Here is a 14,432-nt window from a genome sequence, read left to right on the forward strand (position 1 = left end):
ACTGACTTGAAAAGTTGTGCTTTAATTGTACGTCATGGATTATAAAGGCAGAAGGAACAACTGTGATCATTTAGTCCAACTTCCTCTCTACCTATAAATAACAATAAACAGCCTTTTGCTTAAACACAAAGCAGCTTTCTCCGGTAGATTAAACGCTGTGTGCTGGGGATGCCAGAAAGAAGAAACATCTTGTTTGCATTATTTTGTGTAGGTTTGAAAGGGCTCGACTCAAGCTAAGGTCACGGTTCCTTTGAGGGAAGGGCATCCTGCACGGTGGAGAAGCTGGGTCAGCACAGGGGTCGGGGATGTGGTGGGACACAGCGCGGAAGTGCCCCGGATGCTGCAGCACACGTATGGACACGGGACATCAGGTCCTCTTGGGGACAGGGTGGCATGCCCTAACGGGAGCAGTGATGGAAATGCAGTGTGGTCTCTGACTGATTTAAGCTATTTGAACCCTGACGCAGCAGGGGGAAGTGCAGATGGGGATCAGCCAGCTTCAGCAATGAGCTCCAAGGGTTGAAACTCTTGCGCTCCCCGCTGCTCTTCTGAGCTGCTGCACCCACGCTCTTACGCAGGCTCTGGGCTACAGTGGCTGCGTAACCACGCGATGCATCAGACCTGCCAGCTCTGCTCATCTCTGTCGCACCAATACATGTGGCTGCGTGGGGACACGTCCTGCTCCTTGCCCTGAGGAACCAGCACCAGTTAGCCCTGGGGTCACACTGGGGCATGGCAAGCGCCTTGGGCAGCAGCTGGGGTCTGTGGGGGTGACTGTGCCGTCGGCTCCTCTTCCGTCAAGTCTTGAGCCCTCTCTCATTTTTCTCTCGGTGGTCAGAGCTGTCTTTGCAGACAAGAAATGAGGACAGAGAGGGGGCACCCGTTGGTCATCCGTGGGCCCCGTGTTCCTGCTGTGATGCTGAGCCTCTACAAAGTGTCTTGTGATGCTGTACATGAAGGATGGGATATAGAAAATAAGTTTTATTTCCTTCTAAAAATGCCTCCTTAATGCCTCCTTGGTCTGCAGGAGTCTGAAGACCTGGTCTTCAAACCAGGTGGTGATGGTCTTCAGCATAACCTGGTCTGGTAGCTGCAGGGGTCCCTGAGCATTTGTAGCGCGTGATTGCAGCATGCGTTGGGCGTCACCGCGGGCGCTGGTGTGACAGGCGCTCTGTTATTCTAAGCATTAGTGTTTGTGTGCATTTTACACATTATAGCATTGCATTATTTAAAGGTAATGCATTATTAAACGCTCTTCTCGGCACGGAGAGTAGGTCACTTCCCCGCGATTCCTGCTGCTCCATGCGAGTGAGCGAGGATGTTGTCTCTTACGTAATCCTTGCAAGGTGCTGTCTGAATAATGGAAATCGTAATACTATAGAGCTGATTAATAACATTTAGTACTCCATTAATGAGGAATTTTAGTGAAATGTGCGTAGAAGACATCTGTGTTATCATACTCAGTTCGTTCCTTCTGCTCGAGTGCCTGGAACCAGAAGAACAATCATTACTTAGTTAATAATGATGCGCTTCCTAAAATAAAGGCTTGTAAATTCATTTTTATGCCCATAATCATATTTTCCTCTGAGAAGAGTGAGGGAGTGGGGAATTGTCTCTTTCCCATCTTCCTGACAAAATGTATATAATGATTACAAGCATATAATAAGAGTGTTTGTCCTAGCTAAATGTTTCTTCCCTTCAATTAATCAGCATTCGTTTGAGAGTGTGGTGTGCAGTTTGTGGAAGGCGATGCAATCACTGGGGTAGTGTGGCAGATTTAAATCAGTAATAAAAGCCCTGGGGAAATTAACAAGACAAAACATTAACCACAGACTAAACATTAACATATATTAGCATTTTTATTACACCTGTAGAAATGGTAAATGTGCTTGGTTACTACTATTAAAAAGTTTATGTTCTATCCCACATCATCACAATGTATATTTTTGGTTTAAGCCCTTTAGAATTTAATTAAGCGGATTTCTATAGCAGCGCTTGAGTAATAGACTTCAGGTTCACTTTTATGGTGACTTTGAAGATGAACAGCACATTTATGCCCTGTTTATAATGCTAATAATACGTGTGGTGTTTAGCAGAGTAGGTTGTGAAAAAGAATTGGGGAAGAAGCACCAATGCAGGCAGCTGCGTTACTGAGCCTTACTGGTCGAACTGGGTTCCATCGCTGAAACATGTGCAGGGTTTAGTGGGCACCAGTTGGTTCCTGCAAAGGCAGCACATTCTCTTGAGGTCTGTGGTCGTCTCTTCTGCGCATGCTGTAGCAAATCACCCTTTCAGAGGCTGTGTTCGAATCAATTATAATAGTTAATCGCTTTTCAGTGTAATGTGCAGCTTCTCCCAAAGGAAGCTCAGGAATAGGTATAAAATGACATACGTGAACTCCAGAGAGCAGAGAAGATTGCGGGAGGAAATCTTCAAAAATGAGGCCATCCCCTTGAGGAAAAAAAAATACTGGGTCTTCCTGGAGAACGAATCTGTAAGCGGAAGAGTTCACAGAGAAGACAAATGGAAACTCCATGTAAAGTTTAAGCAAAGGTCAAATATAGCAAGCTCTCCTTTGCAGCGGAGTGGAGCTCATGGGCTGAATGAGAAGTGGCAGCAGCAGGTATTCAACAGTGTCTAATGCACTCTCTTCTCTTCCAAGGGGAAGTTGATTAGCCTTTTTTTAAAAAAAAAAAAAAATATAGAAAGTTACCTTTAAAACACTTTTACTCTTAAAAGTGATGCTCAGATTAGCGCTGAGGATCACACATGTGCTGCTTTCCAGTCTTTCCTCACCTGGATTTGCTTGCTGATATGCAAGGCGAGAGGTATTTGCCCCGTGTGCCTCATGCCTGGGCAGCGGAGCGGGTTCGATTGGTGGCCCCGGCGCTGCGAGCAATGCCATCCTGCCGTGGCCAGGCTGGGGGTACCCACATGGGCTTTGCTCTCCATCGGCTGCACCCAAGAGTCTGACGCTTTGCACAGAACCTGGTACTTGTGTCACTACCCTTTTTTTGACATAATTTAACCTTATCGCAGTGGTCTCAGTTTCCTTGCTTGCTCAGTTGGCTTGCGGGCACCCACATGCACCAGTGTTGTGCTCTACACCCTTGCAGTCGACCCGACTGGAAGCAGCCGTGGTGGTGGATCTGGTCCCCAGCTGCTTGTGGTGCATCATCTCCATGCAGCCGCAAACAGGTTCCCTGCAGTCCTCCGGCACCTCTTATCCTAAATTAATGGGGAAGCGTTAAAGCGGGCTGATAGTGCTACTCCATTAGCTTTATCCCTGTGCTCCTCTCAAATCAATGTTCCCTCTAAAGCGGAGCTATTACACGGCGTGTGGCTCCCAGGGGCATCGGGAGCCAGCTGCTTCCCCATCCGGCGCGAGGACCGTCGGCAGCCGGCGGGTCCCGAGGCGTCGCGGGGTCCCCGAGGAGCTCTGCCCGGCCGGCGGGCACGGGCTCGCCCTGCGGCTGGAATAAAGAAATGGGGCGGTGGGTAGCAGTCGGCAGGAGGCAAAGTGTTCCCCTCGTGGCCTGGGTCACGCTCTCATGGAGGAGGCTAATGAAATTGGGTAATTAGTGAGTTTGTTAATGAGCTGGGGCAGAGAAATTTAGCTTTGGCTGTTCAAGTATCGGTGGCTTTGGGGGACTGTAAAAGTTCAGGGCTTTGAGAAGGTTTTGCTTGCCTTGTGTCCCCTCGTGGCAGTTTTTCAGTGGGCTGGCAGATTGTCTTAAACAAAAACCCCAACCCTCGTTGCCTGAAAACCACACTGCCATTTGATTTACTTATGCATTTTTTTGTGGCATGGTGTTTCAAGCTGCCGCCTGTTCTGGGACCGTGTGTGAGACATGAAATAAGAGACTGCACGGCTCTTGCACTGAATATACTTTAGATAAGGACTTGTGTATATTTATGATCCTGCTGATAGCATGCACAGCCCAAGGAGAAGAGCCAGCGGTTCCATTCTGTCGATTTGCTTTGAATTTCACATTTATAGTTGTGTGGTAGGAGGCAACCGCGTATTAACCACTGTCGCCCGATACTAGTTTAGCACATGCGATTAGATACGCTGCCTTCCTTTTGCTCTCACTCTTGCAGGCTTCCCACGTTGCTGGGGATCTGGCTGCCCTTGCTCTGCTGCTCCTGCCAAAGCAAGCGATGCCTGGAGAGCTGAAGCATCTCACTTTTTTCCCCCCAAGGTCTGAGGCTTGTGTTGTTCCTTCTCCAACTGCCCTACAGTGGCATTTTTCTGGACTTTTTAAAACTTGGAGCTCACTTTAAAATAGCGGTGATTAGGAAGAGACTGGGAAACTGGGTTCATGTGTTCCTGAGCTGGCAGCAGGGACTCAAAAAGGGGGAAAGATTGAAACAGGATTTCTAAGCTGTTGTCCTAGGACCGCTTGTGGCCCAGCAGACTTTGGCAGATGGTTTGTGAAATCCTTCCCTCCCCCCAAAAGCGCACGCGATGCTGCCCCTGCAAATGAGCAGGCAATCTGTTACTTCTACATTCTCTCACTTTATTTAAAGTTCAGATCTCAGCCGTGTTTTTGTTTGACTCAAATGTGACAATCGTTTCACTGTGACTTTGCGAGATGGGCTGCAAGGTTTGTTTTTTTTTCCTGAAAAGGTTAATTGGTCCTTGAATAAATAAATAAGTAAAACTTGGATGCACTGCTCAGACTTTCCAGCTTCTATCCGTGAAGATTTCATCTGCTGTCCCATGTCAGGGCTAGCACGGTCCTGTTTGTGGTTCCATCCCTCGCAGGAGCCCGTGGTACCCAGACGCCGAGGGGGCTGCGAGGATGTGGCTGAGCCGCAGCTCCCATGCAGGAGCTGGGAGCAGAGGGGCTGGGAGACGAGGCAGCCCGGGTCCGCCTGGCCGCTTTGCTGCTTGAAGTGCCATTGTTCGCGCTGTTGCTTGGGCCCTCCCCTCGCATTCAGCGTGTCTCAGCATCCTTGGGGAAAAAAGCCTTGATCCTGGACTTGCTCTTCTCTTGGGGTTCAATAGGCTTCACCAGCTCAAAGGCAGGCTTTGGAAAGGGAAGGGGGGGCTTTTCACAGAGCTGGGGAGAATCAAAGGGAGTCATCGCAAGCGGCAGCTTAAAATATCGGACCTTTCCCTGCTTCTCTCCTCCGCTTTACGTGCCTGTGCAGAGCGTGGGTGCAGCGATGCTACTTTTGTGTTGTTGCTTGTTCTGTGCCCTCCGTCCCATCGCGTTTGCATACCTTGTGTTTCCCCGGGGACAGCTCCGTGGCAGGTCTCATCTCTGGCCTCCCCACGGGCTTGGAGGGCCCCTTTGGGGGGGTGAGGTCTGCAAACCCCCCTGCATCCTCGTGTTCTCCTGCCAGTCTGCTTGTTTGCAGGGACAGTGGCACCTGCCAGCACAGAGAGAGCATGGGACGTGCAGACCCATTCTACAGTGGTGGGGTCTTGGGTGTCCCAAATGCCCTTGTCCAGGTCTCCTGCTGCCCTGTGGTTTCCTTCTAGTCCTGGCTGCCTGCATGGGGGATTACCTGAGAATTTTATGGGAGAGCAGTGGGTGCTAAAGGAAAACCCCAAAGGCAAAGAAAACAGCCCAAAACATGGTGTTCCTTTTTCTTACTCCCTTCCTCCCTCTTGTTTTTAAGCCTGCCACATGAGTTAGGGAGGGCAGTAGGGCTGATAACATTCTTCTGTGAGACTTGGGTTTGGCAAGGCAGAGAGGAAACACAGCCAAGGGAGGGCAGTGGAGAAAAGAAACGGGTGAGATGCTGCAGAAACTGCTCCCCTGGCAGCTGCAAGAGGAGCCGCTTTGGCAGAGGCAACCGCAGGTGCAGAAGGGACCAGTGGCAGCATCTCTTCCCACCGTTCTGTGAACCAGAAATGGCAGTGCCCGGCTCCCAGAAGGTTTCTGTTTTACTCTTTGTTGTGTGGCAGCCTGAGCAAACAAACTGTGCTGCTCTTGATAATGAAAGAGGTGACATTACTAATTTATTTGCCCACCCAAATGCAGGATGTAATAGAACAGAATTAATCTCTTCTCTTTACACATCAGATGCTTGTAGCTTTGGGGGGCAGGTGTGCTTTTAGCCTCCAGTGTGCGGCTTACTCAGAGTTTAGCTGTCTGCCTTCGTTTGTGTGGCATGAAGATAAATGAGGTGCTGCGAAGAACAGGCATTTTATGGGTATACGTGGCTGGTCCCAAGCCTGGATGCAGGTGGTGGGATGAGGCTCAAGGAAAGAGGGGTTGGTGTTAGCTGCAGTGCCTTCGTGGTCCCAGCAATTGGCCGAGCCCCCTTCACAACCCAGCATGGACAAGTCCTGCAGAATTAGCACGGTATGGTCCAAAAGGCGAGTTTCCCAGCGGCACCGGTCCTCGGGGGAACAGTTGTCTCTCGGTTGTCTCCCAGAGAAGGAGATGGCTGCAAATCCATCCGCAGCATGGACTGCAGTGGCGGCCGCAGCACTGCTGGCTGAGTCTTGGGACATGGGCTGCGGGGGAGAGCTTTAATGAGGCATTTTGGATTCCTTCCCTTGCCGCTGCAGCCGGTTACTGAATCATCTGTGTGCTAATGAGCTAATTTGTGTCATTAACAGAGCCCTGTTAATCAAGACCTCCCATGGTATGACTGGGCTGTAGCCATAATGCTTCCTTTATTTTAGGCTCTGATTTTTTAAATTAGTAATGACATGTATGATGCTCATCCCCGGGCACCTGCAGCACAGGCCATGCGGATGCTGAGCTGCCTCGAGATGCAGAACTGGCATCTCAGGATTTACTTTTGGAGGGGAGGTGTTACTTAAAAGCCTGGCTAGAGTGGTGGGGCATAACGTCCCGAGATGCTGCAGCTTTCAGCAGGGAAGGAGTGGGGAACATCTCTAGCCCCCTCTTACCAGCATGAGTTTAACCTGGCGCAGGGAGCTCTGCCAGTAACGGCTGCAGCTCAGGGATTTTGACAGTCATGGGGCACTTCAACGCCCAAAAATCTTGCCTGAAGTTTCCTGCCTTCCCTCCCACAGGGAATATTCATACAAGAGCAGGGTTGCATCCTTAGGGCAGCAGTTTGCTTTCAGGTGCTTGTGTGAGCTATGGGAGAGATGGGGATGATGGGATGACTGGCCAGCTCATGGGCAGGGGCCAGTGTGCATCTCAGCTATTTTCCTGCAGTATTTCTGGTCCCAGCGTTTCCTCATGCTGCTGTGTTTGTGCTTTCCAGATCAGCCGGTTATGTGGCCATGCTCAGCAGAGGCAGTATCGATCAGCTAATTACCCCGAAGACCTTTTTGTTGACAAGAAAGTCCTGAAGGTGACTCACATTGAGCAAGAAGAAACTTTGTCAAGCAGGAGGAGGTGAGAATGCTCAGGCTGAGCGCGGTGCCCACGGGATGGGCTGCAGGAGCGGTCGCCATATGGGATGGCCCTGTAGAAGCGGATAGAAGAGCTTCTTATTTCCCTTACCCATAAACCTGCAGCTGGTTTTGACTCTGAACATCAGAGCTGCTCTATAGCTGGCTCTGAAGTGCAGCGAGGTGTCTACATGTGTTTTCTCACCTAGTGCATTTTTTTTTTTTTTTTAACCTGTAGAGCTGCCTCCTGCTTTTCATCTTTGTTTTGCTTTTTTGCAATGCACCAGGCACCCAGGTTCACACACCAAATGCCTTGTCTGGGTTTCTTGGGCACTGCTATAGTGCCAGAAATACTCAACAGCTGTAGTTATAGGTGGAAATAGTTGCTCTAGCCTGAAACATTGCATGTAACACTGTGTGTGTAGATAAGGGGGACTCCTTTTTTTTGTGTGTGTGTGCAGTCTTTTATGGTAGTTCAGGAACGTTAACAGCCTTTTACTGAATATTTTCAAAGTGAAGCAGGTGCTTCTGCTTCTGGCACTGCACCCGGTGCTTCCTTCCCCCTGTAAATACAGGCTGTAATTCAGTGGGCTCACGCTGGTGTGTCAGGGAGAAGCATCTCCCCTCTGGATCTGAAAGCGCACCGAGACACGTGTGGTGCCTTTACTGCTGTCTTGAATACAAGAAAACTCTTCTGCAGGGATAAAGAGGCAAGCTTGACAATTTTTGGAACTGGGGATAGACTAAGTTGGATGGACTTCTGTTTAAAGAGTAACAGGGCCACATTCTTGATATGGTTCCCATGAGATAGAGCACCGGGGCTTGCATTCCTCCGTTGTCTCAACATGTTGGAGGGTTACACAGCCCAGGCTCTGCCGGAGATGTCCTTTGAGGACTGTGAAGTCTAATGAAATCTGCTGCAATGAATTATGTGAGCTCATACCTGCAGATACGGAGGAGTTTCTCCCTTTCCCCTCCCTGCCTGGCGGGGAGCTCTGCTCCCCGGGAAAGTTTTCTTCCACCCGTTTGCCCCAGCGCTGCCGGGGTCTGTGGGATGGGGAGCAAGGCAGTGCCTAGGACGTAAGGAGCTGGGTGCGATGGGCAGCGTAAGGCTTGGCCTGCTCAGGGTTTGGCATAACTGAAGACCCAGGTCTTGCCTCATTTTGGCTTTCAAAATGGTGTTGGTTGGACCTCCTGCTCCACTGTAAGCCCAGTGCAGGAGATGGCCGTAGGAGGTAGCTCATGCAGGAGGTGAATGTCTGAAGCACCCCTCCAATTTGTGCAGGGGGGCTGTGGGCTGAACTCTCCCCCCGCTTTGGAGGGGCTTTGACTCCTCAGGCAAACCCTCGTTTATTGGCATGGACGGTGGTGGACGGGTTGCCATACCTGGTGCCTGCCATACCCTGGCAGGCTGCGTTGTGGTGACCCGAGGGAGGACTCGGGCAGCCCTCTGCCTCTGTCGGCTGCCGGCGCTGCCTGCACGGGCTGTGTCGGCCCGCTCGGGGCAGAGCCAGGCTCCTCGGCAGCCAAGAGGGAGCGCAGGGCAGGGCAGGGAGGGGAGCGCGGCGCAGGGCAGGGAGGGGAGCGCGGCGCAGGGCAGGGAGGGGAGCGCGGCGCAGGGCAGGGAGGGGAGCGCGGCGCAGGCTGCCTTCTCTGGCTCTCGGGCCTCTTCTCCTTGTTTCGCCTGCCCCCAGCTGGCAGTCGGGAGCTTCGGCTGGAGAGGGAACCCCACGAAATCCCCAAGCAAAGAGGGATGGAGGGAGCTGGGCACCCCCTCTGCACCCCAGCCTGCCTAAGGTTGCTCTGTCTGACAGCCCGGCGCTGCTGGGCCGCTCCCCGCAGCTGGCAGGGCGTGGAAGTCCCACCACAGGGGGCACCGAGGGGACGCCCCAAGAGTGCTCCCAGGTCGAGGTGCTCATCCCTCGTCATCCCTCCTGGGGAGGAAGGAGGCCAAGAAAGAACCCCTTGCCAAAGGGGGAGACGTGCTGAACCCAAGCCAGGAGACTGTGAGGCCATGTCTTACTTCCTCCAGTTCTTGCTATTCATATTATCATACTTTTTGTGCTATTTACCTAATTAAATCTGCCAGTGTTTCCTGATGACAGCTGCTGAGTGCTCCCAAGGGGACAGACCTGGGCTGGGGGGACGGGCGCACCCTGCTCCCGCAGCCCCTGTCCCCTTTCTGGTGGCTGTCAGCGTCCCTGGGGTCAGCTTGTGTCCTGGCACCTCTGGACTGCTGCCAAAGGGGACCTGCCAGGGACAAAGGTCCTTGGTGCTGGGAAGGGAGAGTGCAGGGTGGGGTGCAGCCTGGTTCGCATCCCCTCTGCCTGGCGCAAGCACTGCTTCTGAGGCTCCTCCTGCCTTCCCTGGGCAGAGCCATTTTGCTGAGTGTAACCTGCCCCTTCAAATGCAGACTGTGACCCCATGGCCAGCCGAGTGTATGCCTTGAAATTGTGTATTTTCAACAGTGCAGCATGAAACCCGGCGTTACCCATCTGTACAGGTCTGTGCTGAGAGTGTCTGCTCTGGTCTGCCACCAAAAATGCCACCTGCCCTTGCAGGGATGTTGGATGGCCGATGTCAGGCGGACAAAGTGACAAGGCTGTCCTTTCCTGAAGGGCCTCCACTGCCTTCTGCAAAGCAGAGGGGTCTGCTGTCAGCCTGAGCCGCTCAGATGCACCCCATGTATACAGGGCCTGAGCCAGCAGCACCTTGCCTTAGGTGCTGTGAGAGTGCAGAGAGTGTGTCTGGCTTTGGCGTGCTGCGTGGTTGGGCTGAGGTTCTGCTGCCCCAGCATCCCTCCTGTCACCAGTGGTTTTGCCCTGAGAAGCACAGATTCAGCCCTTGACTGAATAACATCAGGGGATGATGCGAAATGCTGCTTGAGGTCAGAAATAAGACTGATGCTTCATGGCTTGTTTGCACCCAGCTGGTTTCTTGTTGTGTTTGTGTGACTACCTTCACTGGTTAAAATGCACCAGCCCCACCTTCTTTTCCTCTTTTTACTGAGCACCATTTTTTTCCCCCTTTCTTCCAGGGAACTCATTACGAAGCTGAAGTCCCACAGCAGTTTTTACAGCAGCTTGCCAGAGTACATCTGCAACCACAGCTCTGCTGTTCAGAATGACACTCTTTGCTGGAACGGACAAGAAGTCGTGGAGAGGTGAATCACGTCTCCCTTCCTCTCCCCAGCACTGCTTATCTTTTGTTAACCAGGCGCAGGAGTGGTCTGTGGCCCGGACACTGCTCGTTTCCTTAAGAAACCTTTTACAGAGCCGGTGTCCACCTGTGTTGCAGCTCAGATGGATGTGCAAAGTCTGCACGGAGAGGAGAAGTGGTTGTGTGCTGCCCTCCACTGAGTTTTCTGCACTATGCTGTGAAAACCCTGCAGCCATGACTGGTTTTGGTCAGGGTGGGTTGGTGGAGGTGAGCCAAGAGGGGAGAGCAGCAGCAGCTCAGTGCAGCCGTGCTTCCATGGGAGGGTGCACCACGGTGACAGGGGTAGCTCCTCTGGAGTCGCAGTGGGGGCAATTGCCACCATGCACTGCGTTGGGGTGCGTGACCACCTTGCTGGGTTTCTTCTCGGCCGTTGCTCTGTGCTGGAGGACCATCTTCCCGCAACCGAGCCCTGGCTGTCCTCTCTGGACGGAGCCATTCACACCAGGGTCCAGCTCGTGCCCTGCCTGCCTTTCCCTGCCCCACTCGCCAGTTCTGAGGATGTCCTGGCAGTAACTGTGAAGTTAATGAAGATAGGCAAGTACAGAATTAATAGCATAAAGGGGAAGGAAGGGTTAGTAGAAATGGAGATTTTTTTTTCTTGCGACAAATGCCCCTCAGGAATGTTAAAGAATGTGGAAATAGAACTTGGAAATGTTTTTTATAATTATACATAAATCTCCTCTAATCACCCTACTTTGCAAGGTATCCTTTGCTATTAAGTAGTTTGCATAAGGGAAGAAATAGAAATAAAATCAGGAAGTGGTGAAATGTTGAGATATTAATTATGACTTCTTGATCAGTAACCTCAGGTGGTAATTAGCCTGTACTTGCAATACTGACCTGAAACACTGAAGGGACCAAAATAGCATCAAACTATATTTTGAAAAAAATTGCTGAAGCATCTAAGATCACACGCTTAATAAAATGTACTTACTTTGCCTAAGGAAAAATGTGTCCTCTATCTGTACCTATTTCTGGAAAATCTTGAGTTTCCATGCCTAAGTGAGAAGTACAATTGGAAAAAAAAGATTATTTCAGTAGTGTCTCACTGATTGTTAATTAAAACTTCTTAAAACAGTGCTATAAACACTGCAGCTTTGCAGGGGAGGACCTAGGGTGAGGTCTTTGCTTATGACAGTTCATTGGGGCCATGGCCAGTGGCCCCGGTCCAGGTCCTGCTGATGCCATGGCTGGGTGAAGTGGCAGCAATGGCAAGGTGCTGAGTGCAGATCCTCCTGCAAATGTAAGTTCGTTATTTGCAGAGTTATTTGCAGATTAAACCTGACTTTAGATGATAGCCTTCTCCAGCTTTCTGCTGAGAATACCAGTGGACCGTCATAGGCAGAGATGTCACCCTAGGTCCCCTGCTGCAATGCTGTGGTGTTGGTGGCACAATCCGGCAGGTCACGTAGGTGCCACGGCATGTGGAGGAGACAAGGCAGGGAGAGGATACAGTGTGCGTGCGTGAAGGGGGCACCAAGATTTCAGCCCCTGGCTGTTAAGTCGAGGATTAAATCCTCTGCTGTGCTTGAAGAGAGAGTGCCTTTCCACTCCTCTTCTCCTTGCCCCCTCTGATCTATTGCACAGACAGCTCCTATGAAATATCAGTAACAGCTCCTTCGCAGGCAGATATTGGATTTTTTTGCTGCGAGCAGAGAGGGGTGCTGAGAGTTAAATCCCCCATCCCCTCGCAGGGACATCAGTGATGTCCTGTAGGGGGAAACTCTTGCTGGCTGGGCAAGGAAGGCAGTGTGGGTGGTGGCTCACATGGAGGAGGAGATTTGAACACCCCCTTGAAGTCAGGGTGTTCAGGAGAGAGGGCAAATGGATGCACAAAATGGAAATAGCTGTTGCCGCTTAAACGCATCGACTGCCTTCCCACCTTGTATTTTTAGCATCTGCAGCCGTAACGCTTCCCAGGGTGACCCTCTCCTCTTCATAGGCTGAGAAAGTGTCTCATACCTGGTGGTGTTTCTGCCAATGAAACTACAGGGGGAACTCAGCTAAATAAAGCTGAACTAAGATAATGGTCCAGGGTGCTCCTCTCCCAGGACCCATTTGCAGAATATTTCAAATAGAAGCAAACATGTAGTTAAAGTGGTCTCTAAAGCCAATTGCATTGCTTCACATGGAGCCAAAACTGACTGCTTCACATGCTTGGACTTCCCAGAGTGGCATCTCTTTCAGAGAGTCTGGGAGGATTCCTGAAAATCAGGAGCATTTAGGGTAATGGTGCTCGGGTCCCCCAAACCACCAGTTTCTTTATTTCAGTGTTTTCCCCAAGAGGGAGCCAAGGAGCTGCTCACCACGTAGGAGCTCTTTCGCAAGCTGCTCTGAGAATGTGCGTTATGTACTGGAGTGTTTCTGGTGTGGCTACAGCAATTCTCCTGCTGGACTGATGTGCGCTTGTTGGTCATCAAACTCCATCTTGCCACTTTTTGCAAGAAACCTGGTGGTTTTTTAATATCTAGCATTGATTTCAGGATGCTGACCTGGTAGTTGTCCCACATGTGTAATGGCCGCCAGAAAGAAGGGTCTGATTTTCCAGGTATTGTGCATGTAAAATATACTTTATATCTTAATGTTTCCCTCTTGCTTAGTTGGATATTGGCTTTTGCAAATCAGATCTTCCTGACTGAAAGTTCAGCAGGCTGAACAGGAGGAGATGCTCATGCCTTGCACTTAACCTGCTGTACGTGATTGCTGTAGCTGGATACGTTTCACCTCGGGGCAGGATTGAGTTGCCTGAGCGTGGGCACCACGTGCAACCTGAGACCCCTTCGAGTTTCTGGGACATCCACAGGAAGATCTAAGACCACCCATGTCCCTGTGGAGTGGCAGCTGGGGCTCGAGGGAGGCACCTTGTAATTCCTATAGCAATATGAGGTGCCCACCCTAGGGATAGATTAGAAAGCACCTGCCAAAGCTGCTGAAAGCTTTGCAGCATTGGGTGAAGACCAGGGGAGAGCAATGGTTGGGTGGATGCCATATTTCCACGTGTTTCCATGTGTGGTGCTGTGCAGACGATGGATAAAACTGCTCAGGCATTGCTGTGTCAGTGAGCTTGGCGTGAGCATCCATATGGGCACGTCTGGGCTTTGGTGGTGTTCCTGTAGGGTTTGTGGCTATTTACCTCTCACATCTTTAATGCAGTACCTGAGTGTTAATTAAGTTAGAGAGGAGCCCTACTGGTTTATCCGTTTCCTGATCTCTCTGTCATGACAAAATTTGCTAGTTATTCTAAGCCCTTTTTCTATAACACATTAAATCAAGCCTGGAATAGCAACTTCACAGCCCCTTGCCAATGAACTCAAGTACTAGATAATACCGACAATGTGTATCCTGCTGTTTGACGCAAACAGTCCCTTCTGCACACTATGCTCCTCTTGTGGTTTTTCTGAATCAGTATTTACTCTGTCCTGTTTATCCCAGTGCTTTGTTATCAGCAGAGATTGAGCGTGTCCCTCCTCCCTATGGACCGGATGTGCTCAATGCCTTTCCACTGGGTCTTATTTCCCAGTTTGAGCCTTGAACTGTCCTCCCTTTCCTCCTTGCCCTTAACTCCCTCTGCCCTGATTGAATGTGGCATGTTCGTCTGGGACTCCGATGCATTGCAGCTGGCTGGAGTATTTTATTGCGCTTTTCTCCTGACACAACCAACTGTTTCAGTGCAGTCCTGTGCGGACTCTATTTTGCTTGTCGTGGTGATTGGTCTGACTCTACTTGAGCTATGTTCTTGTTTCATCCCTGGCTGTCAGATTTCCCACCGATGGAGCATGGTTGTGCATGCAGTGTGTGCACTCCTTGCCTGGTACAGCCCCTTGCAAGCCCCCTGAAATTAAGAGCTCTGAGGACCTGCTTGACCGAGGGCTTTCTACACCTT

General features: G+C 50.9%; 1 protein-coding gene across 1 annotated transcript in view; it reads left to right on the plus strand.

Moving 5' to 3' along the window:
• Positions 1-14,432, plus strand: part of GPC3 (glypican 3) — a 153,992-nt gene that overhangs the window by 84,996 nt on the left and 54,564 nt on the right. The window contains exons 4-5 of the mRNA XM_072876917.1: positions 7,201-7,334; positions 10,368-10,493. Of these exons, the coding sequence (XP_072733018.1) occupies positions 7,201-7,334; positions 10,368-10,493 (260 nt within the window). The remainder of the gene's footprint in view (positions 1-7,200; positions 7,335-10,367; positions 10,494-14,432) is intronic.

This window comes from Ciconia boyciana, chromosome 12, assembly GCF_034638445.1.
Source record: "Ciconia boyciana chromosome 12, ASM3463844v1, whole genome shotgun sequence".
NCBI lineage: Eukaryota > Metazoa > Chordata > Aves > Ciconiiformes > Ciconiidae > Ciconia > Ciconia boyciana.